We start from the raw sequence: 21,456 nt of genomic DNA, 5'->3' as shown, positions 1-21,456 counted from the left end.
TTCTTCCCGCCCTGCCTAGAGGAGGAAGGGGGCTGGGCTTTGTCAGTGCCAGCAGTAGCAGCAGCGCTCAAGCGGCCACCATTTTAAGCAGCCCCTCTCCGGAGCCCTTTCACGCACCGCTCATCATCCCTCTGCTGCTGCCAACCCCTGCCGCTTGTAAGCAGCCAGCAGGGCTCATGGGGCTCTTGCATCATCCCCCCCCAAAAAAAAATATAGTCTGGCCCCCCACAAGGTCTGAGGGACAGGGAACTGGTCCCCTGCTGAAAAAGTTTGCTGACCCCTGCTCTAGGTGAAAACATAAAGTCACCTCCATACTGTTAGTATTTTGTGAGGATTCAGTTGCAAACTGAAATGTATGCTTGTGCAACTGAACTGGATTAATATGCTTTGTCACAATTTTGCTTTTGCTTTTGTTTTTAATAGTTAGCAGGTTCTGCATAATTAGCTGAGCTCTAAGTGGAAAGATACCAGTGAAGCTGACAGAGTTTGCTGGTTTGTGTGATTTATTATCGGTTAGAAGGAAGGAGGGAAAGAGCAAACAAAGCTGGAGACACCATGCCTGCAAAGTATCTGCAAAGTATCTGTAAAGTATGGTTCAGCTGAGCCACTCGCTGGGAAGCTGTTAAATCTCCACCTTTTGTTCACTGGTATATTGCCTTGTTGAAACACTTACCACTATGTTATTTCAATACCGTATTCAACGATATGGTGATTTATTGCACAGCCCTACAAAGTGCAAACGGCGTTTCCGTGCGCTGCTCTGGTTCGCCAGAAGCGGCTTAGTCATGCTGGCCACATGACTCGGAAGCTGTACACCAGCTCCCTCGGCCAATAAAGCGAGATGAGCGCCGCAACCCCAGAGTCGGTCACGACTGGACCTAATGGTCAGGGGTCCCTTTACCTTTACCTTACAAAGTGCAAAAACCACCAGCTGGTCTTGGCACCAACAAACTGGGTGAAAAACAATCTGTGAAGACACGTTCCCAACTCATAACAACACCAGTAGTAAGCTCATTATTCCCTAACAGCACTCACTTTCTCCCTTCCTTTTACATGTCATCAACTGTGCTAACTAAAGAAACAAGGCTAATTGGATCCCATCACCAATTAGCAACCAAACAAGCACAACAAACCAATGCCACGCTAAGAATCCAACTCTCCTCCCTCTCTTAAGTGGGATTCTGTTGTTATTCATGGATGGTGAGCAGATGAAACTGAGAGTGTGTGTGCATATCAGTTTTGCAACAGTAGCTAAAGGGGGCTGTTATTTAAGAGAGACTACAGTTCTAAAACACTGAATTGGATGGGTGTGTGCAGGGTTATTTCAGCTGGAACTTGTCGGAACTCAGTTCCAGCTCCTCTTAGGTGGGTGCCATTGCCACTATAAGAGAATAGGAGAGGCGTTCATGGTGAGTTCCGGCACCTCCTTTTCTAGAAAAATAGCACTGAATTGTGTGCATTGCTTGCACAAAGATTCAGAGGGAAGCAAATAGTCACACACAGGCATGCACTTCAAAACAGTTTGCTGGCTCTAAGCTGTGAACTTGCCTGAGTCTGGAATTTGCTAGCTTGGGAAGCCAACAGGTGTGTCAAGTGATCTCCTGCAAAAGGTGTTGATGTGGAGCTGAAGCCATCTGCTGCTGGATTGCCCAAACCCATGGAGTTGGGAAGAGGAAAGGAGGCTGCTTGAGGGCCAGAAAATCCTGCAATTTAAGGAGACAAAAACTTTTATGCATTGAGATAAACGAATCTGGCAAGATCTAACCCATCAGAGCTGCTTAAGGAATGGGGAAGGCAGGGAGGAGACAGTCTAGCTAGCCATGTTCTCTTCCAGACTACTCCAATCCATTACTTTCTTTTCTGATTTAATATTTCTCCCACCCACACAATTCAGTCGACATTTTGTGGATACTGAGCATGCTCACTTCTTATTGCACTGTTGGATGTGCACCCCCCCCTTTTCTTATTTGAATAAAGTTTGTTCTCCTTTGTGCACTTCTGCAAAGCTTGGAGTTCCCATAAGACTGCTACTAACCTCATTCCTATGTTTTGGCTACACCAAAACCTCACTCTAATCTCACTCTTGTGTTTTGGCTACACCAGGATCCACACTCACAAGAATGAATTTATTAGTAGTCTATAGGAACTGAGATATTGAGAAAAGAGATGGTCTTCAGGGTTAGAGAGAAAGCAACAAAAAACCAGCCAAGATAAAATATAGGAAGGATCCCAAGGTACATAGAACTGCTTGGGCATCTAAGGCAGGGATGAGGAATCTTTTTGAACCTGAGGGCCACATTCCCTTCTGGACCACCTTGTGGGGGCCACAAGTGATAGGTGGGGTCAGAGGCAAAATTGGGTGGAGATGACTTAGTTTTGACGTTACAGGAGCCAGAATCTAGTACAAGAAGAGTTTTAGAACTGATTCAGGAGTTTGGCCGAAATATCGGGAAATCTTGGAACAGGAGGGAGACAAATTAAAATTGCAGAGTTTTGAAAAATTAAAAAATAAAGTGTGAGACTGGCTTCATTATTATCAGATAATGGAGGCATACAAATTGGATAGAAAAATTGGCTTCCAGGTGGAAAAATCAAAATTGGAAACAGAACTGTTAGAACCCAAAACTAAGATCTTGTCAAGAATGTATAACTTGCTGTTGAAATGGAATACTCAGGATGAAACAGTAAAATCTGTTATGATTAAATGGGCACAAGATGTTGGACACAACATAATGATGGCTGACTGGGAACAGTTATGGATAACAGGTATGAAATTTACGGCATGTAATGCCTTAAGAGAGAATATTATGAAAATGATATACAGGTGGTACATGACACCAGTCAAGCTAGCAAAAATCTACCATTTGCCCGATAATAAATGCTGGAAATGTAAAGAAACGGAAGGCACTTTCTTTCACCTTTGGTGGACGTGCCCAAGGATCAAGACCTTCTGGGAAATGATCTATAATGAAATGAAAAAGGTATTTAAATATACCTTTCCAAAGAAACCACAGGCCTTTCTCCTGGGCATGGTTGGCCAATTGGTGTTAAAGAAGGATAGAACCTTTTTTATGTACGCTACAACAGCAGCAAGAATACTCATCGCAAAGTATTGGAAGACACAAGAACTACCCACTCTGGAAGAATGGCAGATGAAGGTGATGGACTACATGGAATTGGCAAAAATGACTAACAGAATCAGAGACCAGGGAGAAGAGACGGTGGAGGAAGATTGGAAGAAATTTAAAGACTATTTACAGAAATATTATAAAATCAATGAATGTTAGAATGACATCAGATGGAGGTTAAAAGGTTATTAGTAATAATGTGGTGAAGGAGTATGGAAAATTCGAAGGTTAAAAGATGAAGAATTATATTAAACCTTTAATTCTTCATCTTTTAACCTTCGAATTTTCCATACTCCTTAATCTTTAAGATAAGACAGAGGAAAGGGATTTGCTGATTAAATATTTGAATTGGAATACAGCGAGGGGAGGTGTGGGGAAGTCTGGGAAATAAGCGAATGTAAGAAATACTAAGAAAATGGAATTGTTTTTATTTGTTTTTCTTTTTATCTTTGTATTTTTGTATTTTTTTTTCTTCTATGTAAAAGTCTTAATAAAAAATATTATATATTAAAAAAAAACAGAGGCAAAATTGGGTGGAATAGTGTGTGTCAGTAAACAGTAAAATTACCTTTGTGTGGTAGGCTAGTTTCTATGCACACTCATGAACCTCCACCACTATCCTCTACCCAAAAAGCACTATCATGGTTGAAGAACACATTCCAGCCAGGCAAAAACACTCAAGGAAGGCACAGATCAGGTGAGGGATGTGGCCTAGGGATAGTTCTGAGAACCATATCAGGAACCTGGAGCTTGGGCCTTGCACACCTCAGTTTCAAGGGCCTGCTATTCTGCTGGCTCAGCTAAGGTAGAGCAGGGGTAGCCAACATGATGCTTTCTACATATTGTTGGGCTAAAACTCCCTTCATCCCAAACACTTGACCTTGTTGCTGGGGCTGTTAGGAACTGGAATCTAACAACGACTAGAGAGACATTGGAACTCACCCATTGCTCTGTCCCAGCTCCTGCCTACCTAGCAGTTCTAAAGCATAACAGTGCAAGTAGATAAATAGGTACCGCTGCGGCAGGAAGGTAAATGGCGTTTCTGAGCACTCTGGCTTCTGTCATGGTGTTCCATTGTGCCAGAAGTGGTTTAGTGATGCCGGCCACATGACCCGGAAAGCTGTCTGTGGACAAACACCGGCTCTCTCGGTCTGAAGTGAGATGAACACCACACCCCCATAGTCACCTTTGACTGGACTTAACAGTCCAGGGATCCTTTACCTTTACATTACTCACCACTGATCTAAGCAAGTTCATCAAATGATTTAGTTTGGGATAGAGGCTGGGCTTGGGGGGATGGGACCATATTTAGCTACCAGCATCAGAGATCTAGCCAATATTCATCCAAACCTTACTGTCTGTCCTAAAGTGAACTTCCTACAAACGTTATTTCTTCCAAAGGATGCTGCACAGGTTTCTCAGACCTTACCTTCATTCCAAGCAGCATCCGCTGCTGAGCTAGAGCTCCCTGTGACCTCAGCTGTCCTGGCCTGAGGGATGCTGATGGTTACGACCTTGGAGGCCTGAGCCACAGTCCCCATTTGGACCCCATGGCTGGGTTTTGGAGGGTCATAGTACAGCCGCACCTGAGAGGCAGAAGAAATCCATGGGGTTATTCAATCCAAATATGATTTTGAAACACAGGGGTGCTGGGAAGGGTGAGGAGGGAAGAGCTATGAAGAGGTGCTAGATCTGCATGGAGCTTCACCTGAACTGCAGATGGCCTCTTCCCCATGAAGTACCTTCAGTCCCTGGGACTCACTTTGCCTACCAAGGCTGGACAATGAATGGTCATAGCATTGATGTCCATTGCCCTGACTTAATCAAGAGGTGGAAATCAGGTGTGGGGTGGCTTTCTCTATTTAAATGTCAGTGGTTATTTGAAGAACTGATACAGTTCCTCTGAACATGTACAGAGTACATTCCAGACTGTAGCGCTGCTTTTAGAGCACATGCAGAAGACCCCCGTTTTAATCTGTGACATCTCCAGTTAAAAAGGATCTGTCAGAAAGCTATGGAAAACAGGCTCTTCATTGCTTGAGCCCAGTACTGTCTACACTGACTGGCAGGGACTCTCCAGGGAGCAGAGTCTTTCACAGCCCTAACTGAAGATGCTGGACATTGAACCAGGTACCTTCCACATACAATGCAGATGCTCTACCCACTCCCCTCCCCTGAGCTACAGCCTTTCCTTAAAAGCTGGAGAGCCATTGCCATTAGACAATACCACGCTAGATAAACAAATAGCCTTATCTGATAGAAAGCAACTTCTGATGTTGCCAGAGTCAAAATAAAATTGCTCAGGAAGGCCGTATGAGCTCATCTCTGATTACCCATTCACAAACAGCTCTGGGGGCTGAGGAAAATCCCTTATCTCCTCGCTCCATCACCCTTGCTCACTTATTTTCAGTTGGCGGGGACTAAAGCTGGATTTCATTAATCCTTGCCATCTGTGCAGTATGCCTCTCTCTCAAACTCCTCCCACATACCCCTCTGTGAACCACAGACCTGGAAATCCATTCTACTATACCTCTCATGCACATTCACTTATAATCTAGTTTCCAAAGAAGCCTTTTCCTTTTGGGAAGAGACTGTAACGCAGTGGTAGAGCATCTGCTGTGCATGCAAAAGGTCCCAAGGTCAATCTCCTGTACCTCCAGGTAGAGGAGGGAGAAGCTCTCTGTCTGAAACCCTGGCGAGCTGCTGCCAGTCAGTGTAGGCAGCACTGAGCTAGCTGGACCAATGGTCTGACTCACTATAAGCTTCACTATTTGTCTAAATGCTCCTGTATACCGAGCCACAAGGCTGGGTGAGAATTTACTGGTGGTTCCTCTATATCTGAGCCAGAATACTGATGGCAGTCACTTTTGGAAGAGGTTTTAAAAGAGATTTGTTAAATTCATGGAGATGTTAGATCCATCAACAGCTATCAGCAACAGGAATGGACATGTCTGTCAGGTTTAGTTTCTCTCATTTTTCAATCTTCAGCTTACCCCATCTCCAGTTCAGTTTGCAATTACTGCAATTTATTTAAAAGCAAATATGTACATTTCCCCATTTCTCCTATTTTACGTATGGGGGGGGGTTGGTTTTCAATATTATTTTTATTAAATTGTCTATTTTTCAGTTTCCGATAAATATTTTACATACTTAAGATGTCAATGACTTCCCTTCTTCTCTTTCCATGGTTCATTCTGCATATCTTATATTCTTGTATATTTTACAAAAACTATACCAATCGGTCTTCTATTATCACATCCATCAAAACTTATTTACACTGTTGAATTTATATTAATACTGCCAGTGTTTTCAATGGTACACAATTATTTTCCATATATTCAATAAACGTTTTCCAGTCTTCTTTAAATGTATGTTCTTCTTGTTCTCTTATTCTATATGTTAAGTCTGCAAGTTGCCAATCTTCTTTGATTGTGACCTCGCTCATTTTCCATTTTGGGGCTAACAAAACACAAGCCACTGTTGTTGCATACATAACCTTTTCCGACACCTGGAGATTTCAGTCTTAATTATCCCCAACAGAAAGGAAAGGATTACCTATTCCATTTTCTCTAATACCTTAATCATGAATGACCATGAAATATTATCAAAGGCTTTCTCTGCATCTAAAAAGATTAGTGTGGTCTGCTTTTCATTTCTTTCTTCCAAATGCTCTATTAGATTAATTATATTTCTTATTTTGTCCTTCATTTGATGGCCTGGTAAAAAACCAGCTTGGTCTCTGTGGACTGACTAAGTCAATGTCCTTTTTAGTCTGTTAGCTAAAATTGTAGCAAATAGTTTATAATCATAGTTCAATAAAGAAATAGATCTGTAATTTTTAGTCTTTGTTAAGTCACTATCTTGCTTAGAAATCAGGGTAATAAATGCATCTATTTTACATATTTTTGGATGCAATTTTGCCTCATACACATTTTCTGCAAGCAATTTCTCCATATAGAATGCACACTTGTTTGTCATTTTGACTAAGAAAGGCATTGGTGAACAAACTTCCCTCTTTTCTCATGCACTTTTTAGCTGGGAAATTGCACTGCAAAATTTGGAGGAGTGAGAAGTTTGAAAGATAGCCACAATTCTACCTTTGCATGTTGATTTGGGAAGGTCAAAGTAAGATAAGATAATGCAAGCCAAACAATTTTATCCCTCATCCCTAACTAGTTTTTTGCATGAAAGCCAAACAGAGCCTCCAAATCCTGTAGTGCTTTCCCAGAGTATCAAAGACAAAACAACTACAACTAGAAAGGAGAGTTGCCCTGCCAGTGGCCTTGTCTTAAACATTGGGCTGGAAACAGAATGCTGATTATATCATCCATTGACCTGACCCAGCAGATATACTTCTTTTGTTAAGAACATAGCATAATAATATAAGAGCCTGCTGGATCAGGCCAATGGCTATCTAGTTCAGCATCCTGTTTTCACAGTGGCCATTCATATGACTGTGGGAAACCTGCACAGCAGCACTCTCCCCTCCTGTGATTTCTAGCAACTGACCACGGAGGCACAAGCACAACCATCATGGTGACCAGCTGCTAATAAGACTTGAATTTCTCCAACCCTATTTTAAAGCCATTCATGTTCTTAAGACTTCTTTTAATTAATGTCCCACATCTTCCTTCCTCTTTCTGAGTAGCTGCCGTGGTGGTTGCTTCTGCTGGGCTGTGGTTTGAAAAGACGGAGCTCTTAAGATACAGGAAAGGGGTGGGTGGGGGAAAACCTGTTGCAACCCTGAGCTGCTCATCTTTTAGGCACGTTCTCGTATTCTCACATTGCTGCTCAAGCAGAGGTCAGGCTGCCTGACTCACTGACACAAACAGGAACCTGGAACCAAAAGTGCTTGTGTGGGGGGTGGGGTGTATCTTAAAAAAAAACAGAAAACAAAACATAATGATTCCTATTCTCTCCTTTAAACAGACTCTCCCCCCCCCCCATAAAGGGGGAGGGGGCCTTGCTAAGAAGAGCCTGGTTGCTAGATCAGGCCTGTGTCCCATCTAGTCCAGGATCCTGTGCTCACAATGGCCAGACATGTTGTTGTTGTTTAGTCATTTAGTCGTGTCCGACTCTTTGTGACCCCCTGGACCAGAGCACGCCAGGCATTCCTGTCTTCCACTGCCTCCTGCAGTTTGGTCAAACTCATGTTGGCAGCTTTGAGAACACAGTCTAACCATCTCATCCTCTGTCGTCCTCTTCTCCTTGTGCCCTCCATCTTTCCCAACATCAGGGTCTTTTCTAGGGAGTCTTCTCTTCTCACGATCTGTCCTTCCACAGACATATGCCTGTGCAAAACCTGCAAGCAGGGCCTGAGTGTCACAGCCCTCCTCACGTGATTCTAAGCAACTAGTGTTCAGAGGTCTAGTGTCTCCAACAATGGTGGCAGAGCACAGGCATTGTGGCTAGGAACCACTGCTAGCTTTATCATCCATGAACCTGTCTAATCCTCTTTGAAGCCATCCAAATTGCTGATCATCAGTGCACCATCTGCCTAATCAGCAGCTGGGTTAAAAAGTGGAGTTTGCAGGTGCCACTGTGATCACAGGAACTTAGAACTGTAGAGTTGGAAGGGACCCTGAGGGTCATCTAGTCCAACCCCCTGCAATGCAGGAATATGCAGCTGTCCCATACGGGGATCAAACCTGCAACCTTGCCATTATCAGCACCAAGCTCTAACCAACTGAGCTAAATTGCTGTACCTTTGCCTGCATTGTTTAATGCCAAACCATGCGGGCAAAGGAAAATGGGACACCTGATGTCATTGTGACGCCAGGTGATTGATGGGTATGTGGCCCCATCACCTTCCAGATTTGGCCCACAGGGCAGTGGGAGGTGGTGCCCATTAGTTCTGGTAGGGTGGAAGGCAGGGAGAACAACAGTGTGGGGAGGCCAATGGCAGGTGGAGTCAGAGGTGAGATGAGCCAGAGCCAATGAGAGGTGGAGCTGACTGGTTCTAGGCTCCCTGCTAAGCTCAACAAAGGGCAACACCAAGATGGAGGAGGAACCTGACATTCAGTGCCATCCCCATGACTGGTTGTAACTAAGAAGGCAGGCAGGTGGACGATGGCTGAGAGCAGACTGAGGTTGGTGACGCAGTGCTTCATTCTCCCTAATAGGCCAGTCTCCACTGCTGTGGGAGAGGGAGATGATGGTTGAGAGGTAAGAATCCAGCCTGCTCACCAGATCCAGTTCCCCATTCCTGTCCTACACACAGAAATCTAGCATGACAGAATACAGTTGGATGAAGGACAGTGCTAGGTCCTCAAACAAGCTGAAGACATCCTACCTTTGCACCCAGCCGTAGCCGGTCAATGGTGTTCTCAGCTTCAGCATACTTTGTCAGCAGTTTGTGGTAGTCCTCCTAAAAAAAGAAGAAAGGTATTTGGCATCTGTTAGGTTCATATTTTAGAGTTCCAGTCAACCCCAATGACAGGAGCCCAGGCTGACTGGTTAACAGTTAATAATATAAGAACCATAGAACTGTAGAGTTGGAAGCGATGTTCACAGCACAGTCTGATGAATGCCCGTAACTCCTTCGTCCGCCCCACAAAAAAAGGAAAAGAAATCATGTCAAAGAAATGCAAACTGGCACATGTTGCATCATTTCTGCAGCATTCCCTTTTCGTTGGGACAGGATTGGCAAGATGGTAGTTTTACAGATCCTAGGGCTCCTTTATTTCCAGTTACCCATGGTATGGCCTAGCTCTTCCTGTGGTGGTGAACTAATGTCTAATACTGTACCATGCCAGATGACAGATGGCCTGCATTCCTAAATGCTCTTCCATATAATAAAAATAAAAAAGATCCCAGCACAAAGAAAACTAGCATTTCATGGAGAACAGTGTTCACCCACTCCTCTCCCCACATGTTGGTTGTCTAGATGTGATGAGTTCTGTATAGAGGATCACTCAATAATTTCAAATTGTTTGACACCCCCCTCCGCGGATGTGGGTGGGTTTGAATCCCCGCGACGGGTTGAGCTCCCGTTGCTTGGTCCCTGCTCCCGCCAACCTAGCAGTTCGAACGCACAATAGTGCAAGTAGATAAATAGGTACCACTCCGGCGGGAAGGTAAACGGTGTTTCCGTGGGCTGCTCTGGCTCGCCAGAAGCGGCCTAGTCATGCTGGCCACATGACCCAGAAGCTGAACACCGGCTCCCTTGGCCAGTAAAGCGAGATGAGTGTCGCAACTCCAGAGTCGGTATTGACCGGACCTAATGGTCAGGGGTCGCTTTACCTTTACCTATCCAGTCATGTAATCTGCATAGGTTGCATCCAATGTTAGAGTAGGTATATTGAAATTAGTGTACACGACTGAGTTACTCGGAGTGAAACTTTTTTTAAAAAATTGTGCAAATAACGATCAGTTATAGTTATCCCAGTTACATACATCATCTCCTAGCCCTTCTTGCCTGGACTTCCCAACCTATCTTCCCTTGATACCCTAACCCAATCACTTTGGTTTTCTGCAACTCTTAAAGTTTTCCAATCCTTCCCTCCTCTATCTTTCACTCTTTGTTATGCTTACTGGTGTTCATATGTTTAACCCTACTTGTAAATTTATATTTGCACAGTTTCTTTTTAAAGTTCTTGCCACTTGCTCAATACTGGTTTTCCCTTTGTAGTTCTTATTTTGGCCATCATCATGGCTGATTTTACATATTCTATTAGTTTAAGCAACCCCTGGTCTTTGGGTGGAATTTTCCTCTCCTTCCACATTTTAGTGTATACATAGTACGTAGTACGTAGTACCCTTCCTGTAGCAGTTGCGTAAAGGAAGAGGTGGGTTTTTTTTTTACTTTATCTGGGATTTCCTGTCCCATTACAGCTAACAAGAATTCTTCTGGCTTCTTGGGGCTCTGAGTGATACTTAGTTGGATACAACTCTATGGAATTTGATTCCGGAAGATGTAGTGATGACCACTAACTTGAATGACTTTAAAGGAGGATTAGCCAAATTCATAGAGGACAAGACTATCAATATATCTACTCTAACATTGGTTGCAACCCATGCAAGTTCCATGACTGGATAGCAAGTAGCTAAGAAAGTGGAGGGGGGTGTCAAACAATTTGAAATTACCCCAATGGCTATGTTCTACATCTATGGTCAGAGGCAGTCTTTCTCTGAATACCTACCAGTTCCTGGAAATCACAAATTGGGAGAACACTGTTGTGTTCAGTTCCTGCTTGTGGGCTTCCCATTGGGGTATCTGGCTGGCCACTGTGAGAAATGGGTGTTGGACTAGATGGGCTCCCTTTGACCTGACCCAGGGCTCTTCCTACATTCTTAAGGGATACAAGCTCAAACACAGGCCATCTGCCTGAATGAGAAGCAAGTCAATGTGTGGCTTCAGAACTTTCACAATAGACACTGAAGCTATTACCTGAAGCTGATGCACCAGCACTGTAGCTTGTCTCGGGGATTTGAGTTCTTCAGGAATGACAGAAATGGTGGGGTCTTGACATTTCTGCACGGACCCTTCCCCACTGCTCAGCAGCACCTCGCGGACAATCTCAGCAGGAGACTTGAAGACCACTGGCTTCCCAGATTCCTTGGTCCTTGCTGGGGGAGTCTTCCCCCGGGGTGGATGGTAGCTTTGTGCGTTCTTTGGAAACTTCACTCGAGGCTCCACTTTGGACAGATCTGGAAGTGGGTAGTTGAGCTGCCCTCGGCCATACTGCAAAGTGTCAGTCGTTGCCAGGTTTACTGGACTACTTGCTCGGACAGACTTGCTCAAACTGGACTCTCCTACCCTTTTCCAGGCAGCTCTCCCCTGTGGGCTCAGGGACCTGGACTGCCTTTTGAATTTGGATGGCAGTCCATGAGGAACATCTGCTTTCAGCTTCCACACCTTTTCCAGCTGCGGGTAGCCAACTTGCCTCAGGGCGTGAGATGTTTCCATTGGCCTGTTTGGTTCCAGAAGCTTCTCCTTGGGTTTAACAGTGGCTAAAGGAAAACACTGAGTTGCTCTGACTCTGCCAGCAGTGGCAACCACCTTGTCAACACCTTCCTTAGGGTGGCCCAGGTTCTCTATAAAGGAGGATTCTGGTAAGGTCTCAGCCTCAATGCTGGAAAAATTTGGAACATGGTCTACAAACGAGGGGCTATGACTGCTGCCCATGGAACCCCCAAAAGAGCTGCCATGAGGACTTCTCCTTGGTGGGGAAGTAAGTGCCATTTCCTCTGGAAACTTCTGAGTCTTGCCAAGCTCATAGGCATCTGTTTTCAAGAGGGTGCATTCCAGAGGAGGCCTGGAAGGAGAGGCACTGAGGTTGGAGTTATCAGAAAACTCTTCTCCGCCTTCTGAGATAAAACTGTAGGATTTGCTGCTCTTGTATGAGGCCTGTGGGTCTCTCAGTGCCTCAGGACTGGTGCTATACTCTGAGCCGTACTGGACCTCATATGAGAGCTCTGGGTAGGTCTCTCCCTCACTGCTAGCATCCAACTCCCCCGCTTGTTTCTCCAGATCTTGGGAGCTGCCTGGATCCTGGTCATCTTCTGGGGCACCCAAAAGTTGGTCTCTCTGTGGATGCCAGTAGGAAATCGGACCTTGATCACTGGGGCTTCCATTGTCCTCTAGATGTTCTGTGGGGGAGGAAGAAGAGAATGCTTAAATATATCCCACTTTTGGTCATGTAGCTTAAAGCAGAAGGCAGGCTTTTAAATACTAAATTAGATTAAAAGTCCCAGACCCCTTCCAGGAGCTCAGAGTAATTCCATTTAAGACCTCACGACTTTACCAAAATTTCAGGAAGGCCTTTAGATCCTTTCCTCATCAAACATAAGGGTTGTATTCAATGTTAGTCCTACCTAGAGCACACCCATGGGCATAATTAATTCCACCCCACACCCTCTTGCTAACCCTGTGGAAACTTGAGCCAGTCACTGTTGCTCAGCCTAACCTACTTCACAGGGTTGTTGTGGAGATAAAATGGAAAAGGGGAGAGTAACGAATGCAGCCTTCCTCCCTGCTGCTCCTAGAAAGTGGTATTCAGAAGTATATTACCCCTGAACATGAAGGTTCAATTTACCTTTTGTGCCCCATTGACATAGATCTGGCATATATGAATACACCTAATTTCAAAACCATCTGAACCAGACTGCCATCACCACATTTGTGACAGGGAGTTCCATAACTGAATAATGTATTATGTGCCCATCTTTTTGTCTGTCCCGAATCCAATGAGCTTGAGTTCTAGCATTATGGAAGAAAACAAAAATACCCTCTGTTCATTTTCTCCACGTTATGTGCCATGTGGTAAACAACTATCTCATCCCAGCTTCATCATCCAGAAGATCTGAGAAGTGTGAGAACTGGCATTTGGCCTCAGTGTGTGTATTTCACAACATTAAAACTCCACACAAATTCCATGCCAGCCACAGCTGAGTTTCTGACATCTGTATAAATTATCTAAATTTGCAAAAACCATGTGCATTTTGCATCTCTCATTCTGGTTTTGCTAGTAACAGTAGGAAGTTAAAGGGCATTGTGGCTCCAAAACCACTGATAACCTTACTCAGCTGCCTCTCTTCTCCCGTGTTGGGACACGGGTGGCGTAGTGTTCATGGGTGCTAATAGGGTGGACTGTAGGGAGTTGGAGTTAACTAATTCTAGCTTTGTCCCTCTCTTCCTCCTCCCTGCTGAGTTCTACAGAGGACATCACTTCAGACTAAGGAGGAGGAAGTTGGCAGGCAAGACCACCTCCTGGACTGGATGTAAGAAGGGAAGCAGGTTGAGACTGGCTGAGGACATGCTGAGGGTGGTGGGGCAGTGCCCCCTATTAGGCCAGCCTCCTACTGGTTATAATCTACTTTCACTCAATCGGCCAATGTTCATGGAGAAGGGTCAACCAGATCTCCTGTGCTACTCACTGTGTCGGTCTGAAGAATACCCAGGGCTGGTTGCCCCTGTGCTTTCGAAGTCCTGACGTTCACCCAAGTCAGACCCCCAGTTGCGTTCTGCCAAAAATTCCTGGTTGCTCTTAAGCTCTTCCAGACGTTCAACATCCTCCAGGATCTCCTTAGGAGAAGAGACACCCTGCCGATCCTGGCTCCCCACAAGCCTGCTTCTTCCCACGCTGGGGTCTCCGTCCAGATCTGCACACCTCTCGAGCTCATCTTCCTCCTCCTCCTCCTCCTGCAGGCGGAGGTGTTGTGCTTCAAAATCATCCCTTGTTGCATTGGACATCCCCGCAGTCACTGATAAGGCAGATTGATGCAGGGTGGCGTGGTGGAATAACCTTCCGGGGGGGGGGGGACAAGGCAGGAGTGAGACTCACTTGCGCCGTTTCATCGTTGCTTCTGCAAAGAGATGAGGGGTGTCAGCGAGTGGTACGAGCCTTGGAAAAAAAGTAGGTCACGTTGCAGTTTCATTCAGCACTTCCACACATCCTGTCCCCAGGCTGTAGGGGGGGTAAGACAAGAGAGAGTTTGAATGGCAGTCAGGAAAGTTGGCTCATATTTTTCTCAAAGAACCCTTTTTTTGGCCTTTTCATTCCATGGTTACCATTTCTGTTGGACAGTAAGACATGCCCCAACTGCCCTCTCCTTGCGAGGGATGGCAGTCAGCAAACACAGGCTGCCCCTGGAGACAGAACTGAGAGAAAACAGCAAAAGTGGTTGACAGTGTTGGTTTTCCAAGAACTGTCCCTAAATAGATTTACAGTTTTTGGCTAGCTGGAGAGCTGAATGTCATGAACCCTAGCCTGACACTCCAGCACAAGGGTATGGGTTAGCAAACTAAGGCCCAGGGGCCAGATCCGGCCCAATTGCCTTCTGAATCCGGCCCACGGATGGTCCAGGAATCGCCATGTCGATCGCTGTGGGGATTCTGATTGTTCAGGCTGTGCCATTCCCCCTCCCCCCTCCCCCACACACTGCGGTGCCGCCGCCTCCCTCCCTCCTCCTGGCTTTTCCCCGCCCTTCCTAGAGGAGGAAGGGGGCTGGGCTTTGTTGAGCCATGGTTGCCTGAGCGCCATTTTAAGCAGCCCCTCTCCAGAGCCAGTTCTTTTGCGCCGCTCATCATCCCTCCGCTGCCACCACTGCCAGCCCATGCTACTTGCAAGGCACAGGCAAGCAGCCACCGGGGCTCGTCCAGTGCTGTGGAGAAGGGAGGGGAGAGTCGTGGTTTTTCTTTTTCTTCAAAATATAGTCCATTCGCCCCCACAAGGCCTGTGGACAGTGGACCGGCCCCCTGGGGAAAACATTTGCTGACCCCTGGCATGGACTCTCAGGCCACTTTGTGTGGCCCTCAGAAATCTCCCCAGTCCACCCCCTTCAGTGGCCTTGCTTTGCATCCTTCTTGAGTCGCCCCCGCATGTCCTGGCTGTGTCCTTGAATTCTGAGAATTGCTCTTGCAATAGAGAAGGATGATTGTGCGTAGAAACTAGCCTACTGAACAAAGGTAAAACCTACATTCATTGCTCAGTCTGTTTTTGCCTCTGGCTCTGTCCATCCCTGGTAGCCCAGGGAACGCTGCCTAGAATGGAATGAGGCCCTCAGGGTGAAAATGATTCCCAACCCAATTTGATTATAACACTCTTTTGCTGCTTTCTCTCCTTTGATATCCTGCAAGAGACCCAAGGCTTATCCCAGGAACAAGAAACTTAGATAAAAGGGGGAAACTGTGGAACTTTCAGTGGTGCTAGAATGCCATTGCAGGGCATCAGGGCAAGGTAGAGATGAGGAACTGTCTTTCTGCTGCAGCCTACATTCCCTTGAAGGTTACCTGGTGGCTGTGCTTGCTCACAGTGGGCGTGTCCAAAGGCAAGAGCGGACATGGCATGCCTCTTCCTCTCTCCCATAGCCCCTCCTTCTCACCTGCATGAAGTTTGGCCAAGGATCGAATGACAATGTGCTGAGGACTGGATTTAAGGCCAGGAAGACCTGGATTCAAATCCCCACTCTGGGACAGCTTGTATTAATCACCAACTCTTGGCATATCCTACCTCACAGTCTTGTTGTAAGAATGAAATTTGGTGTGTGTGAAGAAGAGACCCCTTGGAGGAAGGCTGGCTTCTCCCGAGGCCGATAGCAGTTTGCACAATAGATTCCACTCTCTTCTACACACACACTTCAGCCTCCCCTTCCATACAGATGGCAGACACAGAAATTCCAGTATCAGGCCGTGTCATTTGCCACAGGCAAAGTGTGACGCAGCTGCGGGGGGGGGGGGGGAGTCTTCTATCCTCTCCAGCCAAACTGCAGTGTCTGAAAAGGTTCCATTCATTCCAATGGAGAGGTGGCATTGATTCCAGAGCCAGCAAGGCAATAAAGGACTCATCTCACACAGAGCTGAGGAACTCAAAGGGGGCATTCACACAATCCACTAAGATCATAGACTTCAACAGGGGTTCTTGTGCACAGCTGTTGGGAGTAGGGTTCTGTCCAAGGTGGACAGAGTGTATGAAGACTCCAGCTGGATTAGGCCAAAGACCCACCTAGCAGTGTCCATTTGGGGAAGGCACATACCTCAGTGGTAAAGCATCTGCTTTGCATGCAGAACATCCCAGGTTCAATCCCTGGCATCTCCAGAAAGGAGTAGGAGTGTACCCTCTATGAAATCCTGGAGAGGCACTGCCAGTCGTGGGTGGCGCTGCGGGTTAAAGCCTCAGCGCCTAGGACTTGCCGATCGAAAGGTCGGCGGTTCGAATCCCCGTTGCGGGGTGTGCTCCCGCTGTTCGGTCCCAGCGCCTGCCAACCTAGCAGTTCGAAAGCACCCCTGGGTGCAAGTAGATAAATAGGGACAGCTTACTAGCGGGAAGGTAAATGGCGTTTCCATGTGCGGCTCTGGCTCGCCAGAGCAGCGATGTCACGCTGGCCACGTGACCCGGAAGTGTCTTCGGACAGCGCTGGCCCCCGGCCTCTTTGAGTGAGATGGGCGCACAACCCTAGAGTCTGTCAAGACTGGCCCGTACGGGCAGGGGTACCTTTACCTTTACCTTACTGCCAGTCAGTATAGACAATGTTGAGCTAGATGGACCAAGGCAGCCTCTTATGTTTCTATCCTGCTCTCACAGTGGCCAACCAGTGCCTCTGGGGTGCAGGACATGAGTGCAACAGCACTCTTCCCTAATAGCAATTCCCAGCATACTGTCTGATTGCGGAGGAACAGTATGGCCATTGTGCCTAGTAGTTATCAACATGGATTTGTCCAATCCTCTTCTAATGTCATTCAAGTTGGTGGCTGTCACCACATCATCTGGGAGTTCCATAGTTTTAAGTATGGGTTTCCTTCTTCCTGCATGATGCTCCACTTGAGGTGGACAGGGCTTCTGTCCCCACCCCCCCAAGGGAATCCATCAAGGTAAGGTCATGCACAGTCCATTAGGGTTTGCAGCTCACCCTGAGGTTATGGAAATGCAACCACATTACCTGGGTTCCACTTGCAGCTGCTGGGCTTATTGCAGTCCAGCTTGGCTGAGAAAGACCCATTAGCACACAGCCTCCTTTGTTCACCACTGTTTGTTCTGGGAGACTAAGTGGCCTTCACTTTCACTGTCGCTCAAGGCTGCTTTTAAAGAGAGGGGTCTCTCAATAAGCCTGTATGATTTTTCTCTATTGTGTAACTCTCCTTTTCTTACACACACACACACACACAGAGAGAGAGAGAAGCTAGTTTCCTCCCACACCAAAGGCACCAGTAACCACTCATGCTGTCTCTTCTTGCTTTCCCTAAAGCCATGAGTTCACAGCCCCCTTTACCCCTCTCTAGAGAAAAGTCCTTTCATCCACTCTGTTTCTCCACAGGTTGAATATATGAGTTAGAGAGAGAAAAACCCATCCAAAGACTCCCAAATCCTCTACTGAGGCAATCTGAATTTGGGGAAAAACATGCCAGATCAAGTCCACACAAGGCCAAACCACACATCTACAGTGGACACTTGGGTTGCGACTGTGCTCCATGTGGGATGCACATTCGCAAACCGCAGCATTCACAACCCGCATCTGTGCATGAGTGGGTTGTGATTTGGCGCTTCTGTACATGCGCAAAGAGTGATTTAGCGGTTCTGCGCATGTGCGAACACCGAAACCCAGAAGTAACCCATTCCGGCACTTCCGGTTTCGCCGGTCCACAACCCAAAAAAACGCAACCTGAAGCTGCTGTAACCCGATGTATGACTGTACATGGCACTATGCTCCATTGAACTAAGCTCCTAGTTCTCACTGAGGTGGGCAAAATGTGTCTGAGTCTCCCACTTTATGTGAGGGCTCACATGATGCTCCTCTGTAACACCATACATGTTCCCTGTACTTAACAAGCTAGTGACTCAGGGTTTGGAGACTAGCCACTTCTCCTAGTTTTCTACATGCAGGATTTTATTTTTGTCTTGCATTTTGTTATGCAGCAACCTTTCAAGCATATGAGCCCCACCTGGAGTCTGGATAGAAGCAGGGCAAACACCAGTTGGCCACCTCAGTGAGACTTGCCTCTGAGTAAATGTGCCTAGCATCCCAAGACACTGCTGCTTCTCTTGTGTTAAACACCTCTCCACCCAGGAGCAAAAAGAACCAGCACAACAAACACAGCAAGGCCACATCTGAAACTGGAGACAGCTGGTAATTGCCGCACTTGGGAACCAAGCGCATCACTATGGATTAAATCTAAACTGTGACCATGGAGATTCTCAGCATGAAGCTTTTCTGAAGGACAAACCAGAGTAGGCACAGGAAGGACAACTCACCAGTAAAACAGCAACTTGGATTGCTCCTCTTCTTATGATGTTAATGAAAAGCTGGAAACCTAAGTGGTGTTCCGTAATGCTCCTCTTGTCGAGCTTTTTCGCTTTCAATAGGGAATGTGACAAATTCATGAAGAATGGGTTTATCAAAGGCCGCTAGCTGTGGTGCCCATATGGAACCTTCATGTCCCTAGGCAAGGTATCTGAACACCTGTCATGTTCTGGTCTGACACTGGAACCGAAAGGAAAAGTACCAAGGCTGGAAGACCATGGACAGCTCCAAATGAGCAGCTTGCTTACGCAAAGCTTGAGAGCAGATCGAGGCCTTTAATGCCTATGCCTCCCTCTTCCAGGCTCCACTCCCTTGAGAGAACTTCAGAGGGCCAACTCTCTGGCCTGAAGACGGGCACTCCCTCTGTACTACAGCCTCCCTCCTGGTGATGCGCAGTGGGAGGCATCTGGAGCTTCAGGCTCAGGGGAAGGTGCCCAGGAGGCTCCAGCGAATGGCCCTACCAGCTCTGGTTATCTGGGAGGTTCCTCTCATTGTTCTCCCGTGCAACCATCTCAGGTGCATCTCAGGTGCAAATGTCTCCCAATCTTCCACAGTCAGCTCAGACCCGACCGAGCCACAACAGCTGCTCCTGCAGCCTCTGATCATGAAGACACCAGTTGCTAAATAGGTAAGCGACGTGTGAGGGCTGTTGCCTTCATGCCTTGAAAATATCTGACTGGCCCAATGTGGGAAGCAGAATTCTGAAATAGATGAGCCCTTTACCCTGATGCAGGAGGGCTATTCTTAAGGTTGAAACACATGGTTTTTTCTGAAGTCACAGAGAATGCTGGCCTGCAATGCTTGGACTGGGAACAACCTTTAAGAAATCTGCACAGAAGCTGAGACCTGCCTCTGTTCCAGGTGGGCTCTTCAGACATTATAATAGCCTGTTCCTCTGTCCTAAATTTACATGAGACTTCCAGTAGCCTCCTCCACTTTTGCTTAAAGGGACCCCTGACCATTAGGTCCAGTCGTGGCCGACTCTGGGGCTGCGGTGCTCATATCGCTTTATTGGCCGAGGGAGCCGGTGTACAGCTTCTGGGTCATGTGACCAGCAGGACTAAGCTGCTTCTGGCAAACCAGAGCAGCACATGGAAAAGCCGTTTACCTTCCCGCCAGAGCGGTACCTATTTATCTACTTGCACTTTGATGTGCTTTCGAACTGCTAGGTTGGCAGGAGCAGGGACCGAGCAACGGGAGCTTACCCCGTCGTGGGGATTCGAACCGCCAACCTTCTGACCAGCAAGTCCTAGGCTCTGCAGTTTAACCCACAGCGCCACCCGCGCCCCGCCCTAAATTATACCTAGAACTGTACTCACAAGCTGCAAGACTTACTTCTATTTTTCATCCAAATCCTGAACACACAGAGCAGAGGTCACAAAAAGAACATAAGATGAGCCTTCTGGATCAGGCCAATGACCCATCTAGTTAGTTCAGTAACCTTTTCTCACAGTGGCCAACCAGATGCTTGTGGGAAGCCCACAAACAGGACTTGAGCCTAATAGCCCACTTGCAATTCCAGGCAAATAGTATACAGAGGTGTTGGGGGTATAAGAAGAAACCAGAGGAACCAGGACAAAGGGGACTCATCTAGTCCAGCATCCTGTTCTCACAGTGGCCGTCCTGATGCCTGTGGAAACACGTAAGCAGGACCATAGTGCAACATCTCTCTCCCCACCTCTGATCCCCAGCAATTGGTGCTAAGAGGCCAATTGCTCCCCACAGTGAAAGTAGAAAATAGCCATTGTGGCTAGAAGTCTACTGAACTTTACATCTGTGGCTCTGTCTGCTTTTGCCTCTGGCCCTTCCTAGCCCTGGAACATGGCTCCCAGTAAGGTTTCCTGAAAGGTAATAAAATCCCTCAGGCTGAAAGAAACATTCCCCTCTGATGTACGCAAAGGACTACCTGTTTCTGAAATGTTTTTATATACAGTGGTACCTCGGGTTACAGAACGGTGCTTCAGGTTACATGGGCTTCAGGTTACAGACTCCGCTAACCCAGAAATAGTACCTCAGGTTAAGAACTTTGCTTCAGGATGAGAACAGAAATCGTGCAGTGGCAGCATGGCAGCAGCGGGAGGCCCCATTAGCTAAAGCGGTACCTCAGGTTAAGAACAGTTTCAGGTTAAGAACAGACCTCTGGAACGAATTAAGTACTTAACCCGAGGTACCACTGTAAATGCAAATGATTCTTAACAAGGGCTGCAGATGAGGCAGGCAAGAAATGATTTTGCAAAAAAAACCCTTACAGGACAAAAAACCAGAAAAAGTTGTAGACAGGCTATTTGCTACCCACATGATCTCATCAACTTTTTTTGAGTTATTTCATTTCTATTGCACCATCTCACTTCCTCAGTTGGGCCTCTCCTGCTGTTTCTGTCTTCTGCTTTGCTTGCCAATCTCCAAAAACATTATAGCAAAACCACAAGCACATCAGCACTGCAGAAGGGATTCTGTAGAAAGGACAAAGGTAGGGGTGCCAATGAAAGATCTGTGGTTCCCTCCAGAATGGTGGGTAATTGTTGGTTTGTGAGTATATTTCACAACACATAACTGAAATAATAACAGTGCATTAGTCAGTGATTTATAC

The 21,456-nt window shown here is 46.6% G+C and overlaps 1 protein-coding gene across 4 annotated transcripts in view; it reads right to left on the bottom strand.

Moving 5' to 3' along the window:
* AKNA (AT-hook transcription factor) overlaps window positions 1-21,456 on the bottom strand; it is a 59,406-nt gene that overhangs the window by 23,385 nt on the left and 14,565 nt on the right. For 2 of the 4 annotated variants that reach the window (XM_083422853.1, XM_083422856.1), the window contains exons 2-6: window positions 14,007-14,536; window positions 11,518-12,719; window positions 9,421-9,495; window positions 4,558-4,714; window positions 1,549-1,703 (exon numbers count right to left, since the gene is read on the bottom strand). In XM_083422853.1, the coding sequence (XP_083278979.1) occupies window positions 1,549-1,703; window positions 4,558-4,714; window positions 9,421-9,495; window positions 11,518-12,719; window positions 14,007-14,322 (1,905 nt within the window). In that variant the 5' untranslated portion in view covers window positions 14,323-14,536. The remainder of the gene's footprint in view (window positions 1-1,548; window positions 1,704-4,557; window positions 4,715-9,420; window positions 9,496-11,517; window positions 12,720-14,006; window positions 14,537-21,456) is intronic. The other 2 variants (XM_083422854.1, XM_083422855.1) reach the window with 2 other exon arrangements.

Source organism: Podarcis tiliguerta (genome assembly GCF_965153285.1).
Source record: "Podarcis tiliguerta genome assembly, chromosome: Z".
Lineage (NCBI taxonomy): Eukaryota > Metazoa > Chordata > Lepidosauria > Squamata > Lacertidae > Podarcis > Podarcis tiliguerta.
This window is presented reverse-complemented; position numbering and strand designations above follow the sequence as displayed.